Source organism: Lycium barbarum, chromosome 2 (genome assembly GCF_019175385.1).
Source record: "Lycium barbarum isolate Lr01 chromosome 2, ASM1917538v2, whole genome shotgun sequence".
In the NCBI taxonomy this organism is placed as follows: Eukaryota; Viridiplantae; Streptophyta; class Magnoliopsida; order Solanales; family Solanaceae; genus Lycium; species Lycium barbarum.
Genome location: NC_083338.1, coordinates 143482501 through 143497825, shown reverse-complemented (window position 1 = coordinate 143497825; position 15325 = coordinate 143482501). Strand labels below are relative to the sequence as shown.

The following is a 15325-nucleotide window of genomic DNA, read 5'->3' as shown; positions in this document are numbered from 1 at the left end:
TTCGCTTTTTCCCCGCGATGCGAGTCTATCGCGGAGTCTGATGACTGAGTTTGGTTGTTCCGCTTTCTTCACGCGATGCGGGTCGATGGCCTGAAGTTCTGAAGCTTCTCGCGATCCTTCCGCGATGCGTAAGGAAAGCGAGGTTCTGTAAATGATTACTCTTCCGTTAGTTCATCCTTTGAGGTAATCGACTTGTCGCCTCAGCCGATCGACATCTGCTACGACTTTCAATCATTTTAAGCACATTTTCCATCGTTTGTTGTCATCGTACCTATAGACATGAAATGCAACGACATAAGTTCAAATACGACGGTTACCTCATGAATTAAGCGATAAAAGTCATAAGAAGAAGTTGTAATACGACACAAAACATGATATTTGTGCCAAATATCATTTGTCGATCACCAAGAGTTCTTAAGGAGTCCATTATATATTGCTGGAGATTCCTATTCAGGCAGGGTTGTTCCTGTCATTACTCAAATCATAGCAATTAGTAAGACTATATTCGTCACTCCAACAACTACAGTTACTTTCTTGGATGCTTGTTTAGTTTTAAACATTTTCCGACCTTGTGATAATGCAGAGAATGAAATGGAAATCAAACCATTTATCAATCTTAAGGTCTGTCATTTTTCTTATATAAATTTTCCCTTAGGGATAAAGGGATCATGTAACATCTCACAACTCATAACGAAATTGTTGTCACAACTGTTGATTCTGCAATGACCTGTCAAATGATTTCAGGGATATTTACTCGGAAATCCATTGACTTTTGAAGGTGAACAAAATTACGAGATTCCATTTGCTTATGGAATGGGACTTATTTCTGATGAACTCTATGAGGTTGGCTTTTCTTTGGCATTATATCTGTGATTTCATTAACTTTACTTACACTAGCCATAAAAGTAATTGGCTTACTTTTCCAAAACAGTCCCTGAAGACCAATTGTAAAGGAGAGTACCTGAAAATAGATCCAAGCAATTCACTGTGTTTGCGAGTTGTTCAGACTTTTAAAAGAGGTTGGATTCTATTTGCAGTAAAATTATATATCATCTGGCATTGACATAAGGTTTTTTTAAAATACTGAATTTTTATGCAGCTTCTTAAAGGAATTGATGAGGCCTATATTTTGGAGCCCAGTTGTAATTTTGCTTCACCAAGTCCACACCAATTGTTTGGACAAAGAAGATCTCTTCATAAGAAGTTTCATGAACTTAAAAATCCTCAACAACTTCCTGCACTAAAATATCGTGTGAGTATTGGTCGTTCCATCGTCAAACATTATCTACAAAGTAATTGCATTCTTTACTCTGTTAATTCTTTTTATCACTTAATATCTTACAACTTGCAATTGTTTTAGACTGATTGGTACAAACTTTGTTATCATTGGGCTGATGATGGTCAAGTTAGAGATGCCCTCAACATCCGGAAGGTATGATAAAGGATGTCAGACAAAACTAAATGAATTTAAGTTATATACTCCGATAGTATAAAGATTCTTTATAGTATCAATTTAAGCTTAATTTGTGATGGAACTTAAACTCAGACTAAAATATAATCAAATACTCCTTCGATATCAGGGGACTATCGGAAAATGGGAGCGATGTGCAAGTAATTTGCAATACCAAACGATGGTCATGAGCAGCATACCATATCATGCAAGCCTCAGTAGCAAAGGTTACAGATCTCTTATATACAGGTTGGTCACTACCCAGTGTAATCCCACAATAGTGGGGTCTGGGGAGGGTAAGATGTACGCAGCCTTACAGATCTCTTATATACAGGTTGAGTAGGAATATTACTTGTGTTTGCAAGATTGGAATAACTACAAACAGAAATAGGTAAAGTTCATCTATGTTTTTTTAATTGAGCAGTGGAGATCATGACAAGGTTGTTACCTTCCTATCAACTCAAACATGGATAAAATCTCTTAATTACTCCATTGTTAATGATTGGCGACCATGGATCGTTGAAAATCAAGTTGCCGGGTTAGTTCTTGATGAAAGACATTGTGGACGCTTTAAAATCCTCGTACACTAGTCATAAACTCCATCAGCATAAGAAAGTTAAACTCTTTTTTGTACTTTTTTTCATTTGCACAATTTCAGTTACACGAGAAGTTACTCAAATCGGATGACATTTGCCACAGTGACGGCAAGAAAACTTCCAATCAAACTAGTCTCTCAATCTATCTCTCACTTTCTTTTCTCGCTTAAGTTTGCATATAAAAATTCTATCAAATAATTAGTATTTATAAATTGCTTTATTTTTCTTACAGGGAGCAGGCCATACTGCACCAGAGTATAAACCTCGTGAATGTCTGGCGATGCTAAGAAGGTGGATGTCTTACCAGGCCTTATAATCAACAAATGTATCACAATTTGTAATCACTGTCAAGATTCCATTATATTGGGAAAAAACTCAAGATTAAGTTATAATTATGAAAATTTGTCAATTCAACTATATGGTCTAAAGGTGTTGCTGCAATTCTTCAGCTAGAATTACATGAACAATATTTATATCCAAAGGTCACATTCCACTGTTGCAGTATTAAACTTTCCTCATCACAGGATTATATCAGCGCCTTTAAGTGCTCCTAATGATTCAGAGGACTCGAGTTCAATAAGATGGAAACTCTTTCAACTAATGAAACTAGAGTGTCTCGTTCGTGTTCTCCAATTACAAATTCATCCTAGCATGAGTTTAAGTTTTATATGCTGACAAAGTAAAAAACAAACATTTATAACAATCAGACTCACTTTAGAACCAACTGTGAAATACTGAGTTGGTAACACGGTGTAACTGATCAAAATGTGTAAGTATTGTTTAAACTGTCAATGTATAAGAACTTGAATTCCATCCAGGGAAGGAGATCAAGTTTTTAGTGATTTGTATCGCCAAATTTCACCTTAGAATCTTGACCTGCTGGAAAAAAAATTATAGCCAGTAGCTTCTCTGGACATATAGGAATGTCAGCCGGGGTTTTACTTAAATTCTAAAGAATGACTCTATTTCAGTTATATCATCTGACCTTGTAAACTGACTCTATTTCAGTTATATCATGTGACCTTGTAAAAGTAGTGATGGGATATGCCACACTAACCTCCCTTTGTCTTGCAAGTTCAAGCCCACGACTAGCATGTGGAGCATGGACAACAATATGGGGCCAATATGACAAGAAAATGGAATTAGGTTTTAATTCTACCTCAAAAGCTAACTCATGTGATGGAGATTACCCAAGATTATAAAAATACACCTATTACCCCTCTCACCCCGATGTGGGACTCAATCAAGGGCAGATTTATAGGGCAATTTACGGTGCATGTAAACCCATTGCGTGTCTGTCAAATTAGATATTTTATGTACATATTTTTTAAAATTAATCTAACATTATCTGCTGGCATTCATGCTCCAAAAAAGCCAAATGGTGCACTTAATTGAGTGCTAAGTTATTCACTAAAGGAGTAGGGTTCAATTCAGAATAAAGATGGTGCCTAGAAGGCAGTTTATTCTATATCAGTAGAACGAAAGCAAAGATATTCAAATAAAGAATTTGTGAAGTAATTACTATTCATCTACTGTATTTTCATCCAGGCAAGAAAAAGTCTATGGAAAGATGTTGTATATGTCGCAGCCTTCTCAAACAAAATGAAGGAAGGCCCAAGGGCCTCTATCCATCAGACATGAATGAAGGGACTGATATGATGATTGGTTTAGGTAGGGCGGCACCTGTGTTATAGAAATCTTAGATCGGTCTCTCACTCAATAGAGAGCTCCATCTCCGCCTTCTTTTTTTTTGACATCATAAAATTTCATAGCGTGAAAATTGAAATATTGGCACTGAAACAACCTTAATGAGACAATCAATACATTCCCATTAAACAAAGATCAATAGTTACATTCTCATACCTAGCTTGGTAAACAAATACAAGAAAGATTCACCTTCCTCAAAAATTCTCAAGGAAGTAATCAAATTTCCCCACAACCAATCCATCCACCTAATAAAATCGATTTGCATGAACATTGCTGGTATTTGAAACAGCATGACTTCTACTCCTGGGATACTTCAAATCATTCTTCATCAACATTATTGAAACATCTTCTTGATCACCTAAAACAAACGGCTTGTCTTCATCAATTCTTCCCATGCCAACACTAACACTCCTAGGCACTTTCCTAGACGACATTTGTTGTTGCAATTGCTGTCTTATTTGTTGTTGTATCAATAAATTCAGTTCAAAATTCTCTCCCATGCTCCTTGCTGATGCTGCTCTAACAAGGTCCCTAAAATCTTCGCTATTATCAGACCTCGTCGATGTAACACTGTAACTCTTAGGCAAACTACGTGGATTTACAACTGCGTAATTTGTCATGGTGCCAACGTAACAATCTCTTGCTTTTATTAATGCCTTCCATGGTAGTGATAAAATTCGGATAAATCTGTTCTGCCCACTCGCTTTGCTCTTCATATTTGTTCTGTTTTGCTAAGTTTTGAGAATTAAAATAGGAAACTAAAATGTTGGAATAATCAAGATTTATTGAGATGAATTTGTGTGAAAATTAACAAATTTGGAAGTTTTTTCTGAGAGTGAATGGATGAGTTATCTTTGTGCTGCTTATATTTGCGGGTGGTTTTGTAGGAAAAGTATGAATGCGACAAATTGAGTCTTGGTTTGGACTTTTCCTAGCCCGCCCGATTAGAATATAATATACACGTAAGGAATTAAAAATTGTGTGCTGATGGAAATATATATATATCTAATGATTAAGAAAGGATAAGAATTGACGCGTCCAGAGTAAGTTTGGCAACACATTGTTGACAGAAGACGTTTTCAACTTTTAAGGATTGAGTTGTTCTTGTTATGTCCAATTAAGTCTACCCGATGATTCAGCGTTCCATCAATTTAAGCTCAAATTGGTCTAAATTTTCAGATGTTTCCATTGATTAGCTTTGATAATTATGGGGCACACTCTGATAATTCAACCGTTTGGTGTCACATTATTGAATTAGGTAAGGAAAATTATTTACTAACTAAAGTTACAACTTTGTTTCTTTTTTTAATTATTATTTGACCTGACCCTTTCTTTTATACAAAATAGAAGTTGTAATTATCGAACTCGCTTAAACTTTTCATATCTCCGTTAAATTTCACGAAAAAAATACTCCTATTTGTTTTAGATGCTCTTACACCCCTAAAATCTCAAGCTTGTGTATTATTTTCAGAATACTTATGCTTACAAAGTTACTATCTTGTAAAACAGACATAAACTAAATATAAATTAATAAATAATTGACTCCAAATTCCTATAAGATAATGTTTGCAGCTTAATGGAAAGCCACGTCATGATAATTACTGGGAAGAAAAAAAAAACGTGCAATTTCGCTATTGATTTGTTAAACACAAATACTATGGTCCATGGCTGCAATGCCAACTTAGCGCCTAATGGTTCCAATATTAAACGATGGGCGCCCACCAATCGGGCCATAGGTTTTGATCCTTTGTTGCGCTGAATGTCCTTCATTTGGGGTGGTCTTAATTTTTGGCCTTTAAATTGGCGGTCTTTAAGTTTTGTCCTCAAATTGGTGGTCTTTAACTTTTGCAAAATTCTGTTCATGCAAATTCTACCTTAAGGTCCAAATTCTGTCTTCATGGCCAGAATTTGCAAAAGCAAAGGATAAAAATTAAAGACTACCAATTTAAGGGCTAAAAATTAAAGACCGCCCCTAGCGATAGACAATCCTGCAAATTGCCCGATTTTAATTGATAGGACCTAGGTCAAGAACTAATGTAGCTTAAAGGTAGGAATAAATTTTACATTACATTAATTGGATTAGAATACAAAGCATAAAATAATTAGAAAATTTATGAATTTCAAATATCTAGATGCTAATTTTTTGCTTTTAAATAGAACTTCCTTACCTCATTTGTATTGTGTATATAATTTATAAATATCAAATGTAAATAGTGAATTCGATTGCTATTTGTGTAAAGATTCCTTTATGAATTTCAAGGATTAGATACTAATTTTTTTCTTTTTTGGGCAGGGACATTGAGTGAAGTGGATAAACATTGGATCTCTATACGAAATGTAGCAGTTTTTAACACTGAACTCACACTCAACTATTTAACAAAAATAGTTGATTTGGTCATTTGTGATATTAATTTCATAATTTTGATTAAAAACTTCTGAATAACATGCCTATAAATTGACCTCGAAAATTAATAATATACAACAATTTCAAACTGGATTAACTTTTGCTTGAAATAAAATTCAATGTTAGAATAATTTATTGTTGATTACAGTCCAAGCGTGCGGCTATATGGCGTTTTAGATAATTCAATTATTCAAATTAAGAAAGAATCATCGCCCCACCTTACTCTGTTACATATACGATTTATTCTTGGGTCATGAGAATCATAAAATAAAGACCAATTTTATGGTAAGAGCCTTACGCAATTATGCAATCACATGTGTAAACGATCAAAAATAAGAAAATAGGGTTTAAATTATAACTCAAATATGATTGGGTTCCATGTATGGTATTTTGAGAGAACGTGGAGAAAGATAGAGTAGAAAAAACAAACAAAAGATACTCCCAATTAGGGGCGGAGCTACCTACAAGCTAAGGATTAGACATAAGTCAATAGCTTTGGCTTAAATATTATAATTTACTTAAATTCACTTATTATGAATAATATATTCAGAATCAGTAAGTCAATAAAATTATGACTCAAAACTCATAAACTAACATTCTTGTTCCGACTCTATATACAATAGTACACCAACAAGTATTAAGATTGAGATAAAAAATAGGTAAAGTTCACGTGTTTTAGTCAGCTGGATATAATTTTAAAAAAAAAAAAGATAATTAGAATAGGATTAGTTATTAGTAATGTGGATAATTCATAGGTAGTGATGGTTACTAGTTAAAAAGGTCAAATGTTCTAAAATGGAAGCCGCCATGTAGAATAATAGTAGAAGATTTGAAACTTCTTCTGCGTGAGGGTGATGGAGAAATCTAGCTTTGACTAGTCTATTTCAAGAACTTGTTCTGAAGGTGCACTGCATTATTAAGTCAAGTGACAATTTTTGTAATAATTTTGGCATGAGTTAGAACATTCGACTTAAATTACAGACAAGTGACCAATTTTTGTCGTGTTCAATTAGATGGAAAATGACAAAAATATACTCCTATGATATATTAATTTGGAGTAGATTTAAAATCGTTTGTTGAATCTATTTCTGAATAGTTTTGGTCCTTTAATTTTATTAAAAAAAATATGAGCATTTTTTATCACTGTCAAATATCAACAAACTTTGACTATTAACGCAATTTTGCACTATAGATAAAAAGAAGCATAAATTATATCTCAGGAAATAGGCAAAAAGTAGCAGAAATTGTAAAAACTATACTTGCAAATGTGAGTTCATGTTAAATTCTTTTTTATCACACTTGCTGCTACAATTAACAACCTCGGTTTGTGAATTATTGAATTACGTAAAGAAAATGATATGTTATTAAATAAAAGTTACAACTTGTTTCATTTTACCCTTTTTTTAAATTTAATTATTATCTGACCCTTTCTTTCATACAAAGTGTAAGTTCCGACTCGCTCAAACTTTTCATATGCTCCGTCAAATTTCACGAAAAAAAATATTTGTTTTAGATGCTCTTACACTCCTAAAATCTCAAGCTTGTGTATTTTTTTTTTTTTCAGAACACTTATGCTTACAAAGTCACTATCTTGTATAACAGACATAAACTAAATACAAATTAATAAATAATTGACTCCAAATTCCTATAAGATAATGTTTGCAGCTTCATCGAAAGCCACATCATGATAATTACTGGGAAGAAGAAAAAGAAACTTGCAATTTCCTTATTAATTTGTTAAACACATATAGTCATATATATACTATGGTCCGTGGCAAACTTAGCGCCTAATGGTTCCAATATTAAACGACGGGCGCCCACCAATCAGGCTACAGTAGGTTTTAATTCATAGGACCAGGTCAAGAACTAATGTAGCTTAAAAGGTTCGAATAAGATTTACATTAAATATTAATTGGATTAGAATACAAAGCATAAAGTAATTCGACAATTTATTAATTTCGAATATTTAGATACTAATTTTTTGCTTTTTATAAAACTTCCCTATTTCATTTGTATTGTGTATAATTTATAAATAACAACTAAAAAATGTAAATAGTGTATTCGGTTGCTATTTGTGGAAAGATTTCTTTATGAATTTCAAAGATTAAATACTAATTTTTTTCTTTTTTGGCCAGGGACATCGAGTAAAGGGGATAAACATTGGATCTCAATACAAAATAGCAGTGTTTAACACTGAACTAATACTCAACTATTTAACATAAAAACTTGATTTGGTCGTTTGTGATATTAATTTCATGATTTTGACTAAAAAAATCTGAATAACATGCCAAAAGATTGACCTCGAAAATTAATAATAAACAACAATTTCAAACTGGACTAGCTTTTGCTTTAAATAAACTTCATTATTTAAATAATTTATTGTTGATTACAATGCAAGTGTGCGGTTGTATGGCTTTTTAGATAATTCAATTATTTAAATTAAGAAAGAATCATCGCGCACCTTCCTTTGTTATATATACGACTTATTCTTAGGTCATGAGAATCATAAAATAAAGACCAATTTTATGGTAGAGCCTTACGCAATTATGCAATCACATGTGTGAACGATCAAAAATAAGAAAATAAGTTTTAAATTATAACTCAAATATGATTGAGTTCCATGTATGGAATTTTGAGATAACGTGAAGAAAAGATAAAGTAGAAAAACAAAATAAAAGATACTCCTAATTAGGGGTGGAGCTACCAATAAGTTAAGGATTAGACATAAGTCAATAAATTTGGCTTAAACGTTGTAATTTACTTAAATTCATTTAATATGGATAATATATTCAGAACCAGTAAGTCAACAAAATTATGATTCAAAATTCATGAACTAAAAATTCTTGTTCTGCATCTACATATAATAGTATACCAATAAGTATTATGATGGAGATAAAAATACTAAAAGTTCACGTGTTTTAGTCAGCTGGATATAATTAAAAAAAGACAATTATAATAGGATTAGTTAACAGTAATTAGTAATGTGAATAATTCATAAGGTATGATGGTTACTTGTTGAAAATGTCAAATGTTCAAAAATGGAAGCCGCCATGTAGAATAATAGTCGAAGATTTGAAACTTCTGCTACGTGAGAGTGATGGAGAAACCTAGCTTTGACTAGTCTATTTCAAGAACTTGCTCTGAAGGTGCACTGCATTATCAAGTCGAGTGACAATTTTTGTAATTATTTTGCATGAACTAGAACATTCTACTTAATTATAAATCATAATTATAAGCTATAATACAGACAAGTGACCAATTTAGTTGTGATCTTTTCGAGGGAATATGACGGAAATGTTACTTATGATATATTAATTGAGAAAATGGTCAAATGATCTCCCAAAGTTTGATAGAAATCTCAACTACAAGCTAAATTTTTACGGAAATTCTATTTATCCCTGAATAATTTTAAAATAAAATTATTTACTCCTTGGGCTCTAACGTGGCAGGAGAGTATATCACTCTCTTTGAGAGCAAAGAGAGTGAGAAGCCCAAAAAATATTAAGAAATTATTTTTATAATACTTTTCTAGAAGCCAAATATATTTTTTGTTATTTTTATTTCTCTCTCTCCCTTTATTATCAGCTCGCCGCCACCTCCTGCACCACCATAATAATCGGCGACACCACCTCCTGCACCACCGATCTTTTCTCCAAATCCGCTCAGTTTTCGTGCTATATCGGCGTTGCTCCGGCGAATCCGTTGAAGCAACACTGTGAATGTCTTACCACTACTTTATCTCGTTTTCTCCGACAAATCTTTTAGCGTTTTCAGGCGACAACCATTAAAACCGATTGTTTCTTGTTTGATGTTGCTCTCACTTATATATATGTTGTTGTCTCGGTTATTTCTAGGTTTAGCTGAAAAAGTAATCCGACGATCACCAGAAAACAAGAACTCCGGCAACACCTGCTTGTTTCACAGCCGTTTCGGCGTTCAGGCCGTGAAATTGACGTCCACAGCTATCCTGTTGACTTGTTGCTCAGTTTTTGCTACTTTTCTCTCTCTGGTTAATCGTTATGGCTGATTAATTGATTGAATATTTTCAATTGAACTGGAAAATCAATTGAACATTAAAATTGGAGAGGCAAAGAAACAACTGATGGAAATATCAAACCTTGAACAGTGTTAATGCCCGAAATATAAACTATTCTGAAGGATTTCAACAAACTATGTCTCCATTTCCAACTCTTTCTTAATACCCATTTCATCTTCATCATCAAAATCCATTCTTTTCAAGATGAATCAAATGGGTTTGTTAGCAGATACACAGAACTTGTCGCCATTTTTCATTTCGCCTCTTTCAAGCTTCCTAAAAGTTCGAATTTTACCATTGTTTTAATGGTAGAAAAAAGCTCTGAAATTGTTTTAATGGTGGAAGGTGATGGAAAGAAGAAGAATGAGGGAAAAAGTAATAAAAAATAAATTTAAAGGGAAATACACGTGTCAAATCTGGGTTGGCCCGTGTATTTCACAACATATTTCAGATCTAGGTATAGCTTTTTAGGGGATAAATTATTCCACTTTTAAAATGACCAGGGGTCATAGGAACCCCCTCCCCCGCAAAAATTTGATGTGTAGTTGGGATTTCAGTCAAACGTTGAGGGCTCATTTGACCATTTTCTCTATATTAATTCAGAGTAGATATAAAATAGTTTGTTGAATATATTTCTGAATAGTTTTGATCCTTTAATTTTATATAAAAAAAATGATTATTTTTTATCACCGTCAAATATCAACAGACTTTGGCTATTAAAAGTTTAACGTGGAACTATGAAGAAATTTTAATCCAAAACACAAAAAAAAAAAAAAAAATTGAGAAGAAGAAGAAGTTAAATCTCAAAATTTGCAACTACAAAAGTTGTACGTAGATAAAAAGTAGCATAAATTACATCTAAGAAAGTTTTATCAGACTATAGAAATAGGCAAAAAGTCATAGAAATTGTAAGAACTATATACTTGCAAATGTGATTTCATAATAAATTCTTTTTTGTCACACTTAGTGTTCAGTCTGTAAAATATTTGATGGAGACTAAAACTGCTCAGTAACAAATTTAATGGACCATTACTTAATACACTTAACGCAATTTTATTTTAAACGCCCACAAACTGAAATCGTCGATTAGCTGATAAGAAACCGAGCAAGTTGAAATTACGTTTGTTTTCAAGAAGTGTTGGAAATTGTTTTAAAATACTTCTTAGATAGTTTGTTCCAAAGTTCTTTTCAACCGAACACCATTAGGAAAAAAGAAAAAGTCGTGCAGAAACTAAAACCACATCAGAAGTTGTTCTTGAGTTTTTATAATTTTGAAAAACTTATCTTTAAAAATTTGTAATGTTAGTTTTAAGATTGCTAGTTATGAAAATTTCACTTTTTTTGTTTTGGTCCTTTAAATGGGCCTGGGGATCTGGGCCTAAGAGTACATTTGAGCTACTGGGCTCAAATTGGGTTGATGACTCTACTATTACTAACCTGAATATGGATCTTAGTGAAAGTTTAAGTTGTTCTCTAATAGCGTTTGGTTGAAAAAAGAATACGAAAAAGTTAAAAAGTGTTTCGAGAAAAAATAAAATACAACACTCTTCTTAGAACGAAACCCACTTTTATGCTTAATTTTAATCAGATTTGATTATGCTTTTTGAATTTTAGCTAATTAGGTTAAGGGTTTGTGAGTGCTCAGTCAGTAATTATTTTGCTTTTGAGTTCTAAGTGGACTAATCCACTCTGGTAAACTAATATCTAGTAATAGCAAATAATGCATTCCTAATTATTCTTAATTAGTACTCGGTGGCTTTAGATGTGATCTTGGCTTGAATGTTTTCGATTGGTAGCCTATAGGATAATGATAATATGCTAAGATGGCATTTCGTACTTACATGCTACCTAATTAGTGTTTTAGGCACAGTTGTCGACGCATCATTGCCTTGAACTTAATCAAGTCTATTTGAAAAAGGAACCTAGAGCCCGTTTGGATTGGCTTATAAGTTGCTTATAAGCTGTTTTCAGTTTTTTTGAGTGTTTGGCTGGTCAGCTTAAAGTCATTTTGTGCTTAAAATAAGCTCAAAAAAATAATTGGGCCGATTTGACTTAGCTTATCTAAAGCAGTTATAAGCCAAAAAAAAAATAAGTTAGACTACTCCAACTTATTTTTTTAGCTTATAACCTGCAAACAGCTTATAGGCATAAGCCCATCCAAACAGGCTCATAGACAAAATGTTGAATGATTATCATAATTACCATACAGACAGAATGTATTAACTACAACTGTTTCGAAGAATACCATTGTAACAAAAAGAGTTTTCACTTAGTCTTTTTATCTTGGGTCAAAAAGAGTGTTTACTTATCAAATCGAGAAAGAACTAACCCTGCTTTTCTAGATTTGCCCCTATTAAGTGTTATGTGATCGAATCTCAATACCTAGGGTCAGTTTAGTCAAACTATCTATTTTTGTCTAGAAGTTAGTATTTTCTTAAGGAGTGTGCAAATGGCTAAGTGGACACTCTTTTTTATCCAAATGGAGTACTAATTAATTGGGATTACAAACAATAATAATTATGCCTCTGTCCAACCCTATACAACTAAGGACCAATTGCATTAATCTTCAATGATCACGTTTCTTCATTTAAATTCATCTTACACCAATATTATGCACAATATAAAATTACTAGAAGTTTTATATATTTTTTACAAACATAAAAAATCTCCGAATTGAATTAAAAGATTCCTAAAAAACATCGGATCTAAAGTTGATGCACTAACATGACTAATTAAATGGCAATGGATTATGAACGGAAAAATGGTTGCCTTGATCGAATTCTGGAAGTAATTAGTAACATGTGGCTTTTGCCTTGTTGAAGATTTTTTGGCACCAGAAGATCACTTGTTATTTCCTCAAATGCTGCATATTTCCCCAGGGTGAATATACACAGTTAAAATTATGAGTGCGGTTGAATTTAATAGCTTTAGCTTATATCATTACATTTATGGTAAAAGGTTGATTAACTATATACAAACCATTAACTTTTGAATAATTCAAATGATCAGTGCATCAGTAATATCTAAAATTCATAAAATTTAAATTTTAAACCAACTTTGTATTCTGCTCAGATCATGTAGTGCAAAGCTCCTCGAGGATATCGAGTTTCTATTGCCTTGTAAATCGCGCATTTTATCCTTTGGTTGAAAATTGAAGTGCCAGAGTTACATTGCGTATTACCTATTTGCATTATTGGCAGTGGGATTGAGAATCCAAAGTGACTTTGTTCTGCAGGGGCATTCTGGATTTGATAAGGGGGCCAAAGTCAGTATGGCACTTGTACAAGTAGGCTAGTAAGTGAACTACCACTTTCTGGTTAATTTTATCTTCACCTATGTACGTGCAAGTGACATTTTCTTTACAAATGTATACATAGTGTTTTTTTTTTTTTTTTTGTGAAAAGAATGCTTTATTGATCACCGACAAAACTTTACATCATTCCTATTCTGCTATTGAGACCAAGACATCCCTTCAGTCTCCAATCTAAGAACAAAATAATCTATGTCAACTATCTATGCATTTTGGTATAAACTCTGTATCCATCTCCTACCTTGTCTACTTTCCTTCTTAAGGTGAACAATTTCAAGAGCTCACGAGAAATATGACTAACCTACTTAAACTCTCTTAAACTTTCTTGTGAGACTATTCTTGAGTGAATTTTGTAACCCTTAATTATTTAGAGGTCAAACATCCAATTAAAGAATATTAATTAGATTAATAACATCTTTTGGCATATTATATAAAGAGAGTTATTTATATAAGACACAAGTCAAATCGATATTTTGATGTATCAATTGATGAATATTGTTGCTCCCAAACGCACACGCAAGTATACGCGGTCGTACAAGTAATATAAGATTTAAAGTCTAGATATCGTACCCACATGGACTTATGATTAACTATTTACTAAATTAAACTAATGGTAATTATTTAAACAAGAAATAAAATCCAAATTTATATTTATAAACTAAATAAAAATAAAAGAAAGCAAATAATGAACTTCAACCAAGAAAGAGCAGATTTTTATCGGAGAAGAGATAGATCTAAGGCTATGACCACTAACAATCCAACTGAGTCATCAAATCGTTCTACCTATAGGTTACTAGTTGACGGGTTGATGTTAACTTTATGAGTATCTTCCGAGTTGCTCACAAGCCTGTAGATACTACTATAACGCTTATATTCCTATGGTCGCCAGAGGTAACAAGAACGCATTTACTTATCCGTATTCAACTAGTCAAGGCTAAAGGGTATATTCCTATCCTTATTAGCAAAACGATTAATCGAACAGACTCTATTTATTCTTATTACGCATGCAAATTCCCTATCCCTAGTTCAATTCACACGCCACAGATAGTGTCTAATTAGTGATCAAGTAATTAAACAATTAAGCATAAGAATTAATAAGCAACCCAAAAATATGGAAATTTAATAGGTAGAAACGATAATCAAACGTCAACTTCCATGTTTGTGTCAAAACCCTAGAACTAAAGAGTTTAGCTCCAGATAGACATGGAGGAAAAACAACAAATTATCTGAATAAAAATGTCAAAATAAATGTTACAGAGAAAAGAAGATAAAACCCTGTAACTCCGGCCTTAACGGCGGCTCCAAGCTCTCTCTAGGTCTAAAGTTATGAACTAAGGGTTTCAAGTTATCCAAAGTTATCTTCCCGAAAATTAAGCAGAATGTGATGACCTTCCAAGTCATCTTGCCACATAAGCACATATTGTGGACATATGGATGCTTACATGGCAAAGATGCTACCATTTATGGGAAGATTCTAGAGCCATGGAGAGTTTTCTTGGAGAGACTCTAGATTCTTATAAAATATATAGGAAGACTTTCTTGAGAAGCCTTAGAATATTCTAGGCATGTAGAGAATTCTAGAGAGGGACATACTTGTAAATATAGAGGGACTTGTGTAACAATTATTATTTATCTATCAGCCCCTAGATGAGTAGTATAAATAGAGGGGCATACATTTGTAAAAATCATCAAGCAAAATCAATTAAGTCTTCTATAATAAAAAGCTTCCTTCTAGCAAATTTCTCTTGTCTTTCTCAATTACTATTCCCTTAGCGATCTTAAGTGTAGTAATCTAGGCTGACTTGGCATAGCAAGATCGTGA

The 15325-nt window shown here is 32.8% G+C and overlaps 2 protein-coding genes across 2 annotated transcripts; one reads left to right on the top strand and one right to left on the bottom strand.

Annotated features, from left to right (window-relative positions):
- Positions 1 to 393: 393 nt before the first annotated feature.
- Positions 394 to 2873, top strand: LOC132629071 (serine carboxypeptidase-like 18; the record flags this gene model as incomplete). The annotated part of the gene is made up of 9 exons (XM_060344811.1): positions 394 to 493; positions 584 to 621; positions 745 to 843; positions 932 to 1019; positions 1110 to 1252; positions 1361 to 1432; positions 1581 to 1699; positions 1875 to 1988; positions 2279 to 2873. Coding segments are annotated over 9 exons (828 nt in total), but the record flags the coding sequence as incomplete, so codon positions are not given.
- Positions 2874 to 3855: 982 nt separating this feature from the next.
- LOC132627755 (uncharacterized) lies at positions 3856 to 4699 on the bottom strand. Its single transcript, XM_060343327.1, has one exon. The coding sequence runs from the start codon at positions 4467 to 4469 to the stop codon at positions 3999 to 4001; it is 471 nt and encodes a 156-aa protein (XP_060199310.1). The 5' UTR covers positions 4470 to 4699; the 3' UTR covers positions 3856 to 3998.
- Positions 4700 to 15325: the final 10626 nt, after the last annotated feature.